Source organism: Scyliorhinus canicula, chromosome 14, assembly GCF_902713615.1.
Source record: "Scyliorhinus canicula chromosome 14, sScyCan1.1, whole genome shotgun sequence".
In the NCBI taxonomy this organism is placed as follows: domain Eukaryota; kingdom Metazoa; phylum Chordata; class Chondrichthyes; order Carcharhiniformes; family Scyliorhinidae; genus Scyliorhinus; species Scyliorhinus canicula.
Window position 1 is genome coordinate 64,569,945 of NC_052159.1, and position 13,074 is coordinate 64,583,018.

At 44.0% G+C, this 13,074-nt stretch overlaps 1 protein-coding gene across 2 annotated transcripts in view; it reads right to left on the reverse strand.

Moving 5' to 3' along the window:
* LOC119977114 (cytoplasmic dynein 2 heavy chain 1) overlaps nucleotides 1–13,074 on the reverse strand; it is a 734,352-nt gene that overhangs the window by 61,198 nt on the left and 660,080 nt on the right. For both annotated transcript variants that reach the window (XM_038817726.1, XM_038817724.1), the window contains one exon: nucleotides 8,374–8,463. In XM_038817726.1, coding sequence (XP_038673654.1) covers nucleotides 8,374–8,463 — 90 coding nt within the window. The remainder of the gene's footprint in view (nucleotides 1–8,373; nucleotides 8,464–13,074) is intronic.

A 13,074-nucleotide genomic window follows, 5' to 3' on the forward strand; every position in this document is an offset into this window, starting at 1 on the left:
TCAAGCATCCCCGGCCTCTTCGAGGACCACCCCAGGATGGCCAGTTGGCTCTTGGGGGGATATAGGGTACCCGCCGAGGACCTGGCTCATGACTCCAGTACTGAGGTTGGTGACGACAGTACGGAGGCCGGTGACCGATGCGGAGACCCATTACAACAAGGCCATGCAGCCACCCGGCAGTCATTGAACGGTGCATCGGTCTGCTCAAAATGCGGTCCCGATGCCTCGACCACTCCGGTGGTGCTCTGCAGTACACCCCCCAGAGGGTTGCCCACTTTGTGGTGGTCTGGTGGTGGGGGTGGGGGGTGGGGGCGTGCTGGAGGTGGAGGAACATGTGGCCACCACAGAGGAGAAGGAGAATGACGAGGAGGTGCTGGACCAGGAGGGGCTGGAGGACAATCCCGGGGAGGAACCGTAGGACCAGCCAGAGGTTGGAGGCCAGGTGGCAGCGACGAGGATCCGGTAAGCCCAGAGGGCCAGGGAGGTCCTCATCGTCGCCCGTTTTACATAGGATATGGCTTAGTCCATCATCACATCTCCTCCCCCTCCTTCATCCCTCTGCGCCCCTTCCACCTTCACTATCCTACCCTTATCCCCCGCCCCCACCATCTTTTCCCACGCTCCCAGGGTCTGTGTTACATCAATCCAGGGTAATGGGACTGTGTTGGCACTTTCAGCGGTCACTGTCGAGGGCAGGGGGTTGATGATAACCCGCAGAGAGATGAACACAGGAACATCTCATTCTACGTCGTAGTCTGAGCCCCTGCCCACCTGCTGAGAGCTCATTCACAATCATCACCTGCATGGGATGTGCAGGGAAGTCGTGGGAGAATCCAGGAGCCACATGTCTGGGGAGATGGGGCATGGATTTGGTGGTCAGCTGCATCGAGAAAGAAAGTGCCAGAGGCGCCCTACTGGCTGTGGTGAAGGTTTTTCAATGTATCTCATGCGTCCACCACAGCCCCACTACCGATGGTGCCACCCCACGCTCCTCACCAACCCCTCACCCTCCATCCATTGTGCCCTACCTACCGCCTTCCCCCATATCCCACTATGCTTCACCCCTTTGCCCTCTCAGTGATCCTCGACATTCTGTGCTGTACCGCTGCATCTGGGTGTTTCCGTGGGATGCACATGAGAGGTGGAGGCTGCCTGCTACTTACCAGATCGTATGGCTTTTGATGCCCCTGGCATGTGTCCTCACATGCACCGCCATGCCACACTATACCGGGGGCTGACAGCGAGATGCGGCGTCATCAGAGGTGTGGAACTTCAGGGGAGCTGGTGGCCACCATCGCCACTCCACAGGATGGATCCGAGTTGGCAACCAGCGTCCCCTCCTCCCAAGCGGTGCCCATAGGACCTTGTGGTTCACCTTGGGACAGAGAGGCAGCTTAATTAAGCCCCGGCTGCCCCTGAATCTTCTGGCCCTGCCAGCCCTGGTGGCTCCCTAATGTCTGCACCATGGTGTTGATGCCCTCGGCAATGCTCCTCAGTGACTGGGACATGCTCTGCAGCGCCTTGACAATGCCCACTTGCAACTGGGACAAGCTTTACAGCACCTCGGCTATTTCCATCTGAGACTGGGACCCGCACTTATCACGCGAGTTGGACAGTCTGCCAAGGCCCTCAGCCATGGCCGTCACTGACTGAGCCACGCCTTGGACACCTCCTCTCATGCTGCAGATATTGTGCACCAGGCTCTTCATTGTGGTCGCCACCCTAGCAGTGTTGGCCTCGGTGCCATGCATTGCCGGCACCATCTCCTGTGCCTGTAGCCTCTGGGGCCCTCCAATCAGCTATCGATCGGCTGGAGTGCTGTTGACATCTCCCTCAGAATAACACAGCTGCACCCTATCGTCTGCATCAGCTCCGGGTATACCTGTTCCACAGGTTCAGCATCTGACTGGGACCCAGCTGCTCCAGAGATCCAGCAAACCTCCGACTGCTGTCTCGCCTGGGTGTTCCTCCCTTCACTTGATGTGCATCTGCAACTGTATTGGTTTCACCACATTGTGCTCCAGAAGCCTGACCACTACCATTGCCCACCGAGGTGCGTGTCTCTACGCTGGTGGAGGGTAATAGCTGTGACACATCGATGGTGGCATCCTCGGAGATCTCCTCCGAGGTGTTCTCATGGAGGGGAACCACCCTGGTTGGAGGTGCTGCGGGAGAATAGACATGTGGTCAGCGGGCGGCATGGGTCAGTCTATATGGCATTAACAACTCAGGTTTGAGAGTCCACCTGGGTGGGACCCGGTGGATACTCACCTCTGCAGCGTTTGCCGACCTCCACATTGGTGACTGCTCTGTCCTCAGCCACCCCCGTAACCTCCAGGGCCTATTCCTCGAAGGTGGTGAGGATTCTGTTATCTGGCACCCCGTCACCTGTCTGGGCCCTCTCCCGACAGTTGTGGGACAACTTCTCCTGTGGGACACAAAGAGCAAAGCGGGCATTTGCCGCACGCGTGGCTCACCACGGGAGGGGGGGGGGAGATGGTTCACATGGGGGTGGACACCGTGGGTGGCATAGGTGTGCTTGGGTATGGCACGGTGGTGTAGGGATCCGGTGCCAACTCATCCATGTGGTCCGATGAAGGTTATTGACCTTCATGCAGCACTGGGTGCTGGTCCTCCCGGTGATGTTGCCCGAGTGGACAGCTGCTGCCACTTCCTCCCAGGCAGCATTGGCTGCCCTGTGGCTTACCCTCCTGGACCCCTAGGTAACAGGATATCCCTCCTGGCCTCGACCGCCTCTAGGAGCCTCCCCAGGTCTGTATCCCCGAATCGTGGGGCCGGTCGTCTCGGTCGCATGGCAGTGAGCTGAGTGGGGTTGGCTGTGCAAGAGCAGTTTAAGTGCCGCTCTACATTGTTAGCGGGGTGCTGGTAAACCTGGTCCCGGGGAATCAGCTGGTGTGCCATGATTTGCAGCGTAAATCTCGTGGGGCCTCCTTAAGTGCACCAATTAACATTGGATTGTGGAGACTGTCCCTGGCAGACCAAGCTCGCTGGGAAGCTCGTGGCAGTTCCCATTTGCTACCACTTTTAGAAACTTTTTCATTGAATCGAAAGATCCACCCAATATGTTCGTAAACCAATAAGAGAATCTTAGATTTAGTAATGACTAATGAGCTTGTTTTAGTCAATAATGAAACAATAAGAAAACACTTGACAACATTGGTCATATTATGATAAAATTCCAAATTAACTGAGGGAGCAGGGAGAGTCATCAAGATTTTAAACATTGGTAAGGGTGATGTTTGGAGGGTTGTCATGGGAATGTCACTTTAAGTAATGTTTGTCTTCTCAAGTGGCTGCAGTGATGTCATTGTGTGGATGGAGCTGGTCTCTGGCTCTGCTTTTTACTTTCGTTTTGAGCTGGAAGCTGTTTTGGCTCTGAGTTTTAGTTTTGTTTTCAGTTGGAAAGCTGCATTCAAACCAAGGAGGTGGATTTGGTCTCTCTCTCTCTCTCTTTGCAATCTAAAAAATCTCCGGATCACTTGATTATTTCAAAGTAATACCTGTTTCTGTAAGGAATGTAAACCTACTGTCTTTGTTATAAAGGGTCTTTGACTTATGGATATTGTTAGGAAAGTTACGAAGGGTTACCTATCGAGTACTGTATCTTTGGGCGGGGGTATCAGTGTTGGTAGTTGATGAAATGTTTACTGTGTGTTTATAAAATGTTAACTGGCTTCATAGAATAAACATTGTTTTTGTTTAAAAATACTTTAACTCTCCGTTGCATCACACCTGTAAAGTAGGCCCTTGTGCTTCACACCTGTAAAGTGGGCCCTTGTGCATAACCAAAATCTATTAAAAGTTGTGGGTCAGGTGAACTCCATGATATACTTTGGTGTTCTCTAAACTCTGGCCCACAATAGGGTTGAAACACAAATTGGCCATAGTAGATGTAGCAGAAATATTAATAGATAAGACTTTGGATGAGTAGCGGGTCCAGTGCCAGGGGACTGATGCCAACTCACCCATGTAGCCCAGTGGAGGACATTGAGCTGCTTCCAGCCCTGGATGGCGGTTCGTGTGGTTACGCTCCCCAAGCTGACGGCTGCTGCCATTGCCTCCCAGGTGGCACCTGCTGATGTGTGGCTGACCCCCCAACCCCTTTGGGGGGGAACAGGGTGTCCCGTCATGACTCATTCATGTCCAGCAGTCAAGCCAGGTTGGCATCCCCAAAATGTGGGGCTGGTCTGTGCGGTGGCATGGCTGCTAGCTGTCTGAGGTTTGCTTGGAGGGAGCAGTTTAAAAGCTGCTCCCGCTCGTTAGCAGGGAGCTGCCTGACACCGTCCAGGTGAATCAGCTGGTGGGACAGCCATTTCCACCGTGAAGCCCAGGGCATCATTACTGGCCCTAATTGATGTTAGGTACTGGTCACATTCTTGTCGGGTCGGCCGTCAGGAAGTACCCGGTAAGTCTCACTTGCTACCGCACTTAGTGCTTCTCCCATTAGATCGTGCCCATAAAGTAGAAAGTTATAAACCTAATAGTCCAACTTCAGTTGTAGGGAACCTAATGGAATTTGTTATTTGGGACAGAGTGACTGTACAATTGGAATGCAAACTTTTCAGAGTGAACCGGCATGGATTTGGAAATGGCAAGTCATTTTTAAGAAATCTAGTTGAAATTTTGAAACAGTAACAAACATCATAAACAAAGGAGTATTTGTGCATGTTATTTGTATGGACCTCTGAAATGCATTGAACAAGGTTTCACATAAGAGACTGTTAGCAAAATTGAGAGTGCAGGTTAAGTGAGTGGAAAAACCTGTGGCAGTCTTGAACTGTGATGTTCAAGGTGGGAAATTGTAAGCCAATCCACCTTCGCCCTAAAAACAATAGATCAAAGTACTTTCTAAATGGCAAAAAGGTAGAAATTGCATAGGCACAGAGATTTAGGGTTCCGTTTAAAGGAATCACTGAAAGGGCAGCATGTGGCGCAGTGGTTAGCACTGGGACTGCGGCGCTGAGGACCCGGGTTCGAATCCCGGCCCTGGGTCACTGTCCGTGTGGAGTTTGCACATTCTCCCCATGTCTGCGTGGGTTTCACCCCCACAACCCAAAGATGTGCAGGTTAGGTGGATTGGCCACGCTAAATTGCCACTTAATTGGAAAAAAATAATTGGCTACTCTAAATTTATTTTTTTTAAAAAAGGAATCACTGAAAACTAGCAGAAAGATACAAAATTAAATGCATAGGCTGATGGAATGTTGATCTTTATTTCAAGAGGTCTGGAATATGAAACAGTATAAGTTGTGTAAAGTTGCAAATGTTTTGGTGAGACCTCATCTGGAGTTCTACATTCAATTCTGGGAGCTGCACCTCATGATGGATATATTATATTGACCTTAGAAAAACTGCAGCATAATTTATCAGAATGATCCTTGCTCGAAAAGGGATAAGTTTTGAGGCCCAATTACATGTATTAGACTTGTATTCCCTTGAATGTGGACGATTAAGGGCCATCTAATTAAGGTGCTTAAAACGATAGAATTTGATATAGTAGATGGATAAAATCTATTTCGTCTGGTGAAAGAGTCTAGGACAAGGGGAAATAACCTTAAAATCAGAACTATAGTGTTCAGGATTAACGAAGGGTCACGGACCGGATATGTTAACTCCATTTTGCTCTTCACAAATCCTGCCAGATCTGCGGAGGACTTCCAGCACTTTCTGTTTTTATTTCAGTGGTGATGCTAGATTGATTGAGAGGGATATCCCTCCATAATGATGGCCTGACATTGTGGTCTGATTTTATTTTTAAGCATTGAAAGTCTTCAGAGGGTACCTCCACTAAGACCCACGCTGTTGTGGTGCCCCACTTACATCGGCAGTGCCAATTTCTCCTGGTGGGGCTGCCGGCCATCGAGAGCTGAAGGCGTTCCCATTGGAACTCTTGACTATTTACCTTGTCCACATTCTTTATTTAACAGGGTTCATGGAGGTGCCTTTTAATTGCCCATCTCCAAAAAAACTGTACATGAGGGCAACTGTCAGAAACCACTGGGATCAAGACTCGGAAATGACGCGCAGTCTATGTTTAAAAACTGTGGTAAGATTCCACAATGTGTTACTGTGCTTTCTAGTATAATGTTGAGTCAGGTATAACCGTATAGCAGTTCCAGCAGCACCAGAACGCATAGTGGGAACTGCTTGAGACTGCTATAGTTACAGCTAATCTGATTGGTTGGTAAATCTTGAGCATGGGACTTCCTCCCAGTGAGTGGCAAAAGTCCCAATTACCTTGTTAAGTCACCCAGAGCGTATTACGGCTGCTAACATTGGTTGATTTGGGGCCAGCTTTCCTTCATAACCTCCCCATCAGTAAATTCCAGTCCATTCATTCTGCTATAAAAGCAGAAAATGCTGGAAACATTCAGAGACAACATTTATGGAAGAGACACAGTTACCATTTCAGATTAAGTACCTGATGAAATGTCCTGGACTTTAAATGTAAACTCTGCTTACCTCTCCATGTATGCTGCCTAACCTGCTGAGTATTTACTGCATATTCTGTTTATTTCAGATTTTGAACACCTCTGCAATATTCTGATTTTCAATACTAATTCTGCTATTCATTTCATACCACAGCTTTTGTTGAAGTCATTCTGAGGTTAATATGAGGCTAAATCATTGAGCGTTTTTACAGGTTGGCAGCTACTCATAAATCCCTGCTTCTATCTGTCATGAAAGTCTAATTTATCAAGGTTAGAAAACTAGCAGGAAATTACTGTGGTTTTTAATTGTGATACCTATTGTGTGATGAATGAGTATTAAACGTACAACTTTTATATTCATATTATAATGGATTGCTCATGTTGTAGCTCACACCCTATATAGCTGTTTAGTCTATCTAAGAAATCCATTACTTATTGCCTCCTGGGAATCCGGCTAATTGTAAGTGTTTGTACATTTTTAAAGTTGGTCTGTAATTTCTTGCAAATTTCAAGCTCAGGGTCAAGAGATCGAGTTAAAATGTCTGGCTTTCCTTTACTTTTTTCAAAGAAATAAAGAGATACGATATTAAGTTCACTTGCAAACTTGAAGCAAAGCTTTGAATGTTCCTTTGAGGTGTGCATCTTATGTTTGAAGTAACTGCAAGAAAGCAGTTTTACTACAACCTTTAAATGTACCTGTAACACTGAAAAACCTTACAAGGTGCTTTACAGGGGTGTAATTGTTAATTCCTGATTATTTTGCTGTCAGTCTGGATTCAATAAAATCTGAGATGGATTTGCAGGTATCATATCATTTAATAATAACTAACTTGCAAGGCTGACTCAATCCATAGGACCTCAGGCCACACACACTGTCTTCTGAGAGCCCAGGATAAAGAGAACCTCAGGACAAAGGAACACTGGAGATATACTTCAAATTACATCAAGATTCGCATACAAACTTCCCATTGGTCATTTTACACACCTCCTGACCTGGTCATATATCCTAATTGGCTCACTTATCCTGGGCCTCTTGTTACCCAGCATCCTTTTCACTATTCTCTCCACGAGGCAAAGCTCCCCTCCCCCTTCCTAGCCATGCTGTGCTCATCCCTTTGTTCTCTGTCTGTGAACACATTACCCTCAGGGTCCTACTGTCCATCATATTCGTTTGTTCACTTCCTCATAATCAGACCAAAATGGATACCGAGGCAAAAGAAATAGTAGAAAGGAGGGTCAAGGAGGTGGATTTTAAGAAGAGAAAGGGAGGATGGGAGAGGTTTAGAGAAGAGTTTCCAGAGAGTGGGATCTAAACAGCTCCACCAGTGTTGGAGCAAAGGCAGAGGGATGCACAAGAGGCCAGAGTTGGAGGAATGGAGAGTTCTTAAGGATTGGTACAATTGGCAGAGGTTAATAGTTAATGCTTGACAATTTCCATAAATAAATGTGACACAATAAAACTGTTCAATTTTAGCCTTATGCATCCCAGTGTAAAAATGACACACAATGTAGTAATATTCTTTAAGCCACATATTTTTTCAGATTTACTTTTAAAAATGTATTGTTTTCTTGAGATGGTATTAAACCTCATCATTTGAACATTTAACCATGTATCATATAACTATGTAAACCAGAGTATAATGAGATGAAGAAAATTTATGCCACTCTTCAATAAACCTGTGAACTAATTTGCAAGTAATGATTTATTAATGATTAGTACAAAGGATACAAAGCAAAATTGAAGGAAGCAAAAACATGCAGTGTGCTTAATCCATAGAGGCAGCATATTCCGTTCACTTGATGTGCTTGAATCAGCTAAAATAAAACACTTGCCACAGCTATCAATATTTAAAACAAAACCCACATGTTTCCAATAAAGCCTTTGTACTATATTGTGGCTCTTAGTAATATCCAAATTTACCTGTATTGCAAGTGCACGAGCTACCAATCCTCTGAGGTACTGCATTGGGTCTTCAGGTCCCTCCCAATTGTTCTGCCAGCTCAAAGGACACTGTGCGGGTAGAATTAAAAATTAGAACTTTTTTATGCGATGAAGCTGAAATATTTATTCCAGTGTGCCAGCTTTTGAGGTTTTCAAAAGCAAACTTATTGTCAACCAAAATAAAGATGTTGATCTGCAATTAGATACATGTGTTTCTGGTGCAAAATGGACATGAGAAAATTTGTTGTCCCTTTTAGACCACATCGATATTCTTATCTTATGATGACAATGAAATAATATTTGTAATGGTGTAATGCAGGCTGCTGATTAACACCCATTACACAATTACACTAAACAGTTTCATTCCAAATATAGATAGCAATAAAAAGCAGTTTTTCACTGTCAGTACTTATCTGATTGGTAAGTTGATTGATTTGATGGGTGAAGCCTGGCACATGCAAAGACAAGTGGGGTGCATGGAAGACTGCAGCATGTGATGCATGTTGGTAGTAGATGGGCGGTGGGGACGTGGTTGGTCAAAAAAAGAACAGCAGAAGCTAAGGGGAGTCCAACAGTTACCCTGGGTGTATGGTTTGAGTGGGGTGGCATGGGAAAAATGGAACAGTATGATGGGAATAGAATGGAGGAGTGGGAAAGAAGGAATGGCATCGAAGGGGTGATTTGAAAGGGATAGAATGGCATGGGAGGAGTGGGAGAATAGGATGGCATGACAGGGGTGGCACAGAACAGCATGGGAAGGATGGAATGCCATGAGATAGATTGGGAAGGATGGAAAGCCATGTGATGGAGCTGACATGAGAGCGAGGTCGCGGCATGGGATGGGGTGGATTAGATGGGAGGGAATGACTGAGATGATGGAATTGGTTAAGTGCACTAATTTGACTGCAAATGTTTGGCTGGTCTCTGCTAGCTGCGTCCTAAATAAATTGCGACATTTATTTCTTGTCTTGACCAACTATTTGAGTATTAAACTTGTCCCTTAACCCCTGTGGTACATTTTATTTTATTTCTTTCAGTGTTTAGTAACATCTCTAGATTATTTTTGTTGGCCGCAGGGATTTGTTCACCTTCCAACTATCAAGTTAATATGAATTATTCATCAACACAATGCATGGGACCAATATTTTGAAGACGTGAGAAGAAATTTCAAAGGATCCATCCTTCTTGTACTTCCATAGCACTGTGAGCATTTGACACACTGCTGCACTATGTTTTTCAAAGCATTGATACAACATTTAAGATTTTCTAATATGTCACGAGGACTGCAATAATGCTGGATTACTGATTCCTTACAGATGTTCTAGACCGCAACAAAGTGGATATTGCAATTTATTTCTAGACTTACAGTCGTGTGAAAAATATCTTTTCTCATAATTTAATTTCCTGATAACAGGAATGACTTTCACATATACTTAATGAACTTAATATTCACTTTCCTACTCAGCACATATCATGGAAAAAAAATTGAAGATAATTAATATTTCGGCAGAGTTGACTGCACTACTTTTAATATTGCAAAGGAGGTCGCATTATTTTGTCATTTATATTCAAATTAAAAACCTGTCAAAACACATTCCAAGCAAAGATATTTTGGGTAATTCATTAGCCGAATGGCAACAACTTTAGATGAAAATTGTTCTTGACATCGAAGTCCAGCCATTAATTACTGGTAATGAAACCCAATTATACAGGTTCAGTTACGAATGACAATTCCTGGAGACATTTCCTGACATTTAAGTAAACTAATTAATCACTGGCTGCATCGGGCTAAAAGAACTCAAGTTGAACACACTGCTTCTATAATGGAATCTAGATATTACTGACGTTATGCTCCAGTGCTTTTTTTATATATGCATTTTCAATTAAAAAAATGAAATTTGTTCCATCCATCACTGGAAATAAAAGCCATTTAACTGCCAGCTTGAGTTAAATGCAAGATTGTAACTGCCCCTGGTATTTATGATTGTGCAGCTGTTAATGATATCTACGTATCATAAAAATAAATACTGGAAATTATTTTTCCCAATTCAAGATATCATCAATACTGTTCTTCCATATTTGTGCATACCAAGTTTGATAATATGAAATATAATATATTCCACTCAGGGTGGCAAGGATAAGACATTATTGCTCCTGGATAAAACTTATCCACTCACTTCATATATTTTTAAACTGGCGTGCCGAGAACCCAGGGAATTAGATAAGCTCTTTGGCTAAATACAAATGAAATTGTTTTCTACACTGACATCAGGGCCTAGATACGAATGCAAAGTTTGGTTTTGAGCTGGAGAAGGATGGAGTTGGGGTAAGTGTGGACTTGTGTGTGTGAAACCCAAAGTAGTGTTAATAGGTCCAATTTTGCATTCCAACTTTTCTACCCCAGTTTTAGGTATCTAAGCTGGGTAGTGAGTGTGATGAAGGATGAGATTTGAAGTCTACTAGTGGAAGGGCCTAAATTAAACTTAATGAACTTAAATTGTAGATTTAATCAGGAGGTGTTCATGATAAATTCACAAAAGGCAAGCACAGCGCATATGTTCAATGATGCTTCCCTTGAATTATTGTCAGGTGTGTAAGGAGCAGCAGCCACATTCTTTGTACCACCATTGAGAGGAAAGAAACCTCTCACCAAAGTGTGGCTGGATGTTGTTATGTTCTCTATTTTGCTTGACCTGGATGGCTCGGATGTGTAGTGTTCAATAAAGAACACTGTGCAAATGATAGCATAGCCAATCTGTCTTGTTCAATTAAGATAGCAAAGGTGATACCCCTTTGACACATAAATGTAGATGCTTGAGTTGATAGGTACATCTAAAGCACCTCAAGGATGGTTGTACATGCAACTTGTGAAATATTTTTCTTCACCTCAATTATGCAACACATTTGAAACCCCTAAAGGAACATCCATCCCATCTTCGTCACTTTAAGAGGCAATGTCAAAGAAGTAGCTAAGAATAATGAAGATAAATATTGGTGGGGAAATGAATCCAAAACTGCAAAAACAGATGACATCCAGTATAATTACCAAAGTTTTCAAGCAAACTGCAGCAAAAAGAACCAGAAACTACAATATATAAATTGTCTCTTTGAAAGGCTAGTTTCAATAAGTGAACCCTCAGGACTTCACTTGCACCCAGCTTCTAATCGAAGCTTGTGTTCTGGATAGAGCCTCATCTGAAGCGGTAAAACTCAGGAGCCAAACCTTTTCATTGAATTTTCACAATTAAAATGAAACCAGGTAAGCATCCTCATTATTTAGCCTTAAATAATGCTTCACATGTCCTGATTATAGGAACTCCAGCCGCAATGTGTGCCTAGTGATCCAACCCGGAATCGATAAAATTCACCCAAGAAGGGCAGCACGGTAATATTATGGATAGCACAATTGCTTCACAGCTCCAGGGTCCCAGGTTCGATTCCGGCTTGGGTCACTGTCTGTGCGGAGTCTGCACATCCTCCCCGTGTGTGCGTGGGTTTCCTCCGGGTGCTCCGGTTTCCTCCCACAGTCCAAAGATGTGCAAATTAGGTGGATTGGACATGATAAATTGCCCTTAGTGTTCAAAATTGCCCTTAGTGTTGGGTGGGGTTACTGGGTTATGGGGATAGGGTGAAGGTGTTAACCTTGGGTAGGGTGCTCTTTCCAGGAGCCGGTGCAGACTCGACGGGCCGAATGGCCTCGTTCTGCACTGTAAATTCTATGATAAATTCTATGATAAATATAGGTAGGCATGTGTTCGGCAGTTGGGACTAAAATGTGTAACTTTCTGGGCAGGAGGAAAATAAGGCACTGTTCATCCGACTGGTTTACAGCCTATGACAATAAATGGGACATGGCTGATGGGAACATACCATTAGCTGGAGAAACACTCCTGGGCAGCTATTAATTTCAAACATATTATAATCAGTATTGATTAATAGTTATACTTTAATAAATAGAACGATGCTAGTTCCACCAGGGGTTCCAATTAAAGAAAAATCATCAGCTGTGATTATTTTCCTTCTAAATAAACAAATTATTTCTGACTGTGTCTCCAGGTTATTTTCTCTGTTGGATCTCAAGGGCATTAGCATTTTAAAGCTCCTAAGAATAAATTTAATAAAACGTAACATTTTACATTTAATAGTGTTACATAATAGCTTGCAGCCTACTAATACTATTCATTAAAATTCTACCCACAGGAAATGTTTTGCATATTTAACCAAAATTTGACTTGTAGTTCCACTTGTACTTAATTAAATCTGTCAACAATTTGAAATTGGGATAAATTCAGTGCATATGTAACCCTTGACAATATAGTAGTACTAAAAAGTGTAAAAGGATATCATGACCAACTAGGGACCATATGGCTTTACAAATATTTAACAAACTAATCAACTGACGTTTACCATGCTCGAGAAACAAATCCTTCAAATTCATCTACTAACTCCTGAACGTTTCTCCAATGGAGTAAATGTGGAAAGACCTGTAGTTTAGTTTGTTCTTCTTGTGTATAGTACTGTTAATATGAGCTTAAATTCATCATTTGAACTCATTAACTCTTAGACAATGTTTTTTCCTGAAAATGCTAATGTAGTAGAGTCTCTGGAAGCAGGTGGCAGGTAGAGGACAGCGGCGAACAGAGGAACCTGTTGGCCCTGTGGGCACCTCCCTGCAAGGAG